The sequence below is a fragment of the Procambarus clarkii genome, unplaced genomic scaffold, assembly GCF_040958095.1.
Source record: "Procambarus clarkii isolate CNS0578487 unplaced genomic scaffold, FALCON_Pclarkii_2.0 HiC_scaffold_283, whole genome shotgun sequence".
NCBI classification, from domain to species: Eukaryota; Metazoa; Arthropoda; class Malacostraca; order Decapoda; family Cambaridae; genus Procambarus; species Procambarus clarkii.
In genome coordinates this window covers 252279-258389 of record NW_027189316.1, presented here as the reverse complement: position 1 = coordinate 258389, position 6111 = coordinate 252279, and the positions used below count along the sequence as shown (strand labels likewise).

General features: G+C 48.6%; 3 protein-coding genes across 3 annotated transcripts; all 3 read left to right on the top strand.

Moving 5' to 3' along the window:
- The first annotated feature begins 307 nt into the window (after window positions 1-307).
- LOC138361297 (uncharacterized) lies at window positions 308-961 on the top strand. The gene has a single exon (XM_069320664.1). It carries the CDS (start codon window positions 308-310, stop codon window positions 959-961), a length of 654 nt encoding a protein of 217 aa, XP_069176765.1.
- A 1323-nt stretch (window positions 962-2284) lies between these two features.
- On the top strand, window positions 2285-3823 carry LOC138361296 (proteoglycan 4-like). Its single transcript, XM_069320663.1, has one exon. The coding sequence runs from the start codon at window positions 2285-2287 to the stop codon at window positions 3821-3823; it is 1539 nt and encodes a 512-aa protein (XP_069176764.1).
- Window positions 3824-3908: 85 nt separating this feature from the next.
- On the top strand, window positions 3909-4622 carry LOC138361295 (uncharacterized). The gene has a single exon (XM_069320662.1). It carries the CDS (start codon window positions 3909-3911, stop codon window positions 4620-4622), a length of 714 nt encoding a protein of 237 aa, XP_069176763.1.
- The last annotated feature ends 1489 nt before the right edge of the window (window positions 4623-6111 follow it).

Below are 6111 nucleotides of genomic sequence, written 5' to 3'. Positions count from 1 at the left end.
AATCCTGAACGAAGTATACCTTGTTAAGAAGGGTTCACGTAGTCACTTTACATGACAACAAGAATATACTGACAGAACTCTCGGAATGTTTACACTTAGACCTTCTGAGTGACAAATTAATTAGACTGTTTAGACACCTGTAAGTTAAGAGTGTGTGCTGATCAAGGAGTGTGGTCCCGTTTGTTCTTGTAGGAATTCTTTATTGCTGTGTGTGAACGACCACGGGAATTAATAGTACAGAATATGGGTTTATACAAGAACGATATTTACAGGTTGTGTGTCTACACATGAGGCAGTGAATGAGCTCATGAAACGGTCGCCCTCCTGCATAAGAGACGTGCCTTTATCTCGTGTGAGGAAGCGAGTTGGAGACCTGCTTCACCGCAGTCGTCTCATCATAGTTGCTCCAGAAACCTTCAACCAAGGATTCCGACGACGTTTTCGTCTGGCTTTTCCTCATGCTGCAGCCTCCACAAGTCAACAGCAGCAGGCACCTCTTCCTGCTGCCTCCACAAGTCAACAGCAGCAGGCACCTCTTCCTGCTGCCTCCACAAGTCAACAGCAGCAGGCACCTCTTCCTGCTGCCTCCACAAGTCAACAGCAGCAGGCACCTCCTGCTGCTACTTCCACAAGTCAACAGCAGCAGGCACTTCCTTCTGCTGCCTCCACAAGTCAACAGCAGCAGGCACCTCTTCCTGCTGCCTCCACAAGTCAACAGCAGCAGGCACCTCTTCCTGCTGCCTCCACAAGTCAACTGCAGCAGGCACTTCCTTCTGCTGCCTCCACAAGTCAACAGCAGCAGGCACCTCTTCCTGCTGCCTCCACAAGTCAACAGCAGCAGGCACCTCCTCCTGCTGCCTCCACAAGTCAACAGCAGCAGGCATCTCTTCCTGCTGGCTCAACAAGTCAACAGCAGCAGGCACCTCCTCTTCCTGCTCGACATCCAGCGTTCAACAAGTAAGTCAATTACCAAAAGTATTTCTTAATGATGTATATAAGTTTCTAGAATGTAACTGTTAACTGTATTGTTATCAGCTTTCCATAGATCTTGACTGCTTATGTTGAATATATTTCTCTGTAAATATGTTGAATCGTGACCAGGTACAAGTTCTCTACATTCTTCGTAACGATACTTTCAGACCAAGCAGGATATTGAATGTACCTCCCAGCCTGTCTCAAGTGTTCACATCGCCGCCGCCGCCTACCACTGGCCCGTCTCACCTGTCTACACCGGCTCCGCCTACCACTGGCCCGTCTCACCTGTCTACACCGGCTCCGCCTACTACTAGACCGTCTCACCTGTCTACGCCGGCTCCGCCTACTACTAGACCGTCTCACCTGTCTACACCGGCTCCGCCTACTACTAGACCGTCTCACCTGTCTACGCCGGCTCCGCCTACTACTAGACCGTCTCACCTGTCTACACCGGCTCCGCCTACTACTAGACCGTCACAAAGTGTCCACACTGGGGCCGTTAACAAGTTGGCCTGCCGTCCCTCGTCAACCTCCCCCAGCCATCCACAATCAACTCAGACAAATATTACCTAAGCCTCCTGTCCCCTCTACCCAACCCAAAAGGCCCAAGTACAACACGTTAGTATTATCTCCTTCTTCCCATACATCGGGACCTCCCACTCACTATACAACAGTGGCTCTCACCAATCAAACACAAGCACCCACAAACTATATTACGCCATTACTACCCATACATTATAAAACACTGGCTTCCCCCCAGTATACAGCGATGATCAACACCGACTATACACAAGTGCCCCACGCCTGCCATACCTCAGTGACCCCCACACACTATACACCATCTTCATCCGTCCATTATACTGCAGCGTATACACCGGTCCCTCCCATCCAGCACACGCCAGTGCCTCCCTTCCAGCATACACCAGTGCCTCCCTTCCAGCATACACCGGTGACTCCCTTCCAGCATACACCGGTGACTCCCTTCCAGCATACACCGGTGACTCCCTTCCAGCATACACTGGTGACTCCCTTCCAGCATACCCCGGTGACTCCCTTCCAGCATACACCGGTGCCTCCCTTCCAGCATACACCGGTGCCTCCCTTCCAGCATACACCGGTGACTCCCTTCCAGCATACACCGGTGACTCCCTTCCAGCATACACCGGTGACTCCCTTCCAGCATACACCGGTGACTCCCTTCCAGCATACACTGGTGCCTCCCTTCCAGCATACCCCGGTGACTCCCTTCCAGCATACACCGGTGCCTCCCTTCCAGCATACACCGGTGCCTCCCTTCCAGCATACACCGATGCCTCCCTTCCAGCATACACCGGTGCCTGCCATCCATCATTCAACAGGGCCTCCGGTCCAGTACACTGTAGTGCCTCAGGTCTGCTACACACCTGTGTCACAAGCTAAATATTCATCAGTTAACCATGACCAACATAAGCCAGAGCTCCCCGCCAGCGTTATGACAGTGCCAAAAGTACATCATATGACAGTGCCAAAAGTACATCATATGACAGTGCCTCAAGAACGCAATATTAGAGTGCCTCAGGAACGCAATATTAGAGTGCCTCAAGAACGCAATATGACAGTGCCTCAGGAACGCAATATGACAGTGCCTCAAGAACGCAATATGACAGTGCCTCAGGAACGCAATATGACAGTGCCTCAAGAATGCCATATAGCAATACCTCACGAGCCCCACATGACAGTGCCAACAGAGCCCCACGTGACAGGTTCTCAAAAGTCCCACATGACAGTGCTCCAAAATTTCCAGATGACAGTGCCTCAAGAGCCTTACATGACAGTGCCTAAAAATCCGCACTTGATCGTGTCTCAGGATCACCAAATGACAGTGCCTCAAAAGCCCCGCATGACAATACCTCAAAAGCCCGACATGACAGTGCCTCAAATACCTCACATGACAGTGCCTCAAAAGCCCCGCATGACAGTGCCTCACATGACAGTGCCTCAAATGCGTCACATGACAGTGCCTCAAAAGCCCCACATAACAGTGCCTCAGGATCCCCATATGACAGTGACTCAAGAGCCCTACATGACAGCGACTCAAGAGCCCCACATGACATTGCCACAAGAGCCCCAAATGACAGTGCCACGAGAGCCTCGCATAACAGTGCCTCAGGATCACCACATGACAGTGCCTCAGGATCACCACATGACAGTGCCTCAGGATCACCACATGACAGTGCCTCAGGATCACCACATGACAGTGCCTCAGGATCACCACATAACAGTGCCTCAGGATCACCACATGACAGTGCCTCAGGATCACCACATGTCAGTGCCTCAGGATCACCACATGACAGTGCCCTCAAGAGCCCCTCATGAAAGTGCCTCAAGAGCCCCACAGGACAGTACTTCAAGAGCCCCGAATGAGAGTGCCTCAAGAGCCCCAAATGACGGTGCCTCAAGAGCCCCACAAGAGAGTGCCTCAAGAGCCCCACAGGACAGTGCCTCAGGAGCCCCAAATGACAGTGCCTCAAGAGCCCCACAAGAGAGTGCCTCAAGAACCCCACAAGAGAGTGCCTCAAGAGCCCCACAGGACAGTGCCTCAGGAGCCCCAAATGACGGTGCCTCAAGAGCCCCACAAGAGAGTGCCTCAAGAACCCCAAATGACAATGCCTCAAGAGCTTCACATGGCAGTGCCACAAGAACTCCACATGACAGTGGATCAAGAGCCCCACATGACAGTGCCACAAGAGCTCCACATAACAGTGCCACAAGAGCCCCAAATGACGGTGCCTCAAGAGCCCCAAATGACGGTGTCTCAAGAGCCCCAAATGACAGTAACTCAAGAGCTCCACATGAGAGTCCCTCATGAACACAATAAGACAGTGCCTAACCCACCCCGAAGACTAAAGCCATACTCACGTTGTGCACCGAAGGCTTCCGTCAATCACTCAACAATGGTTCCCGTCCACTGTTCACCGGCGACTCCTGTCCGCCATTCACAAGGGGCGTCTGTCAACCGTACGCCAGTGCCTCCTGTCCACTATACAAATGTTCCACACGTCCAGTATAGGCCAGTATCAGCTGTCCAGTATCCAGAAGTGTCTTATGTTCAGTCTATGCGAGTACCAGCCGTCCACGATACAGAAGTGCCACCCGTCCACTCTACGACAGTGCCTCTTACTCAAAAGAGAGAATTGCCTCCCGTCCACTGTATGGTAGAGCCTCGAGCTCAAAATACAGAAGTGTCGCCCGTCCACTCAGAGACAGTGTCTCCTTCTAAGCATACAGATGTGCTATCCGTCCACACTAGGACAGTGTCTCCAGTCCAAAATACAGAAGTGCCACCCGTCCACTATTGGACAGTGTCTCCTGCCAAGAATACGGAAGTGTCACCCGTCCACTCAAAAACAGTGTCTGCTGCCAAGAATAGGGAAGTGTCACCCGTCCACTCTAGAGCAGTGCCACCTGTCCACTATAGAGAAGCGTCATCCACCCACAACTCACACAACACCTATAACACCAATAACACGCACAACACCCACCACGCATCTACAACACCCATAACACCCACAACACTAGCTGAAGAACATCTAGGCTCGATCATGGAAGCTGAGATAATGAGAGGTGGTCGTATTGAACCCATGGTTCGTGTCCCATCTCTTGCTTAACTCCGAAAATCTTGATCAATACTGCAGTGATGACAGTGATTAATCTCGATCTTTTTGGTTATCATAAAAGCAGTGTCCACAATTCAGAAAGTTTAGACACAAAGCAATCTTCAGCTATCATGCTTCCTTGTTTCATTAGTGAAAACGCCTTCATTGTCTTATAAATATTAATTTTGGAAAAAATGCTGACATAATTGACAGTTGTAGTGATTTGTAGACTCACCGCTGTAGTGTTAATTTCTTCCCTGAAATTCATTTAAGATAATTAATATAAATATTAATTTCATATTTAAGAAATTATGGGGTTACTGTTAATGTAACGTCCGGCCGTGGCCCTCACACTTCAGTTGCTTTATACCACCCCCAATGTGTTCTCTGGTGTGTTGTGGTGACTCAAGTGAGGCTCCGAGTCCCAGGATCTCCGCTACTCCTGACGGTGTCAGCACCCGACCTTCTGTACATGTCAAAACTGTTAAATATAAACAGTTTTCTACTAAATAAACTTTATGCTAAAATTCTAATTTTTTGTGTGTGAATGTGTTGTGGTGGTGCAAGATGTCGGTGGCTCGGAACATAAATTTTTGCTCTTCAGAATAAGTAGTCGTGAACTATTATATTTGTCTCTCCTTGTTGCCGTGCCAACCTCTGCCCCGGCGATGTCCGTCCTGCAGGAGACGACCTCAGAAGCAGACAACCTTAGTGTCATACGATCTCAGAGGCAAATGCCAGGTAGACGATCTCAGAGGCAGACGACCTCAGAGGAAGACGACCTTAGAGGCGGACGATCTTAAAGGTTAACTTAACAGTCTTTGAGGTAACGACCTCAGAGGAAGACGACCTCAGAGGTAACGACCTCAAAGACTGACGTCCACAGAGGCAGACGATCTCAGAGGCAGACAACTTTAGAGGCAGATGATTTCGGAGGCAGACGACTTCAGAGGCGGACGACCCTAGAAGCAGACGACCTTAAAGGTTAACCTCCTGAAAGGCTGACGAGCTCAGAGGTAGACGACCTCAGATCAAGACGACATCAGCATCCATCACCTTCCATCTTGCACAACCAGCTCGCCAATAAAATTTATATATTTTTGTATAACTTTAAATATATTCGGTATTAATATTACAATTAGTAAAGATTTAAAAATTAATGTTTTTCATTAGTTATTTCCTAGTATTGACTGATGAATTGAACTAAAGATAACAGGAAAACATTTAGTAATACATTGTTAGATGCGTCTTGATTACTTTAACACTGTTGAACCTTGTTATCCTAAAGTAAATATTACCCATGTCAGTACTATCTTTATTATTATTATTTTTATTATATACTAAGAAAATATACATTGGTCATTTTACGCAGTATACAAAAACACCCCCTGATTGTATTCAACCCGTTCTCGCAAATTTAATAAGTCAATATTGACTTATTAAATATGTGCATAGGTGACATACTTAACATAATAGTTTCCCTTGAAAAGCTTAATAGAAA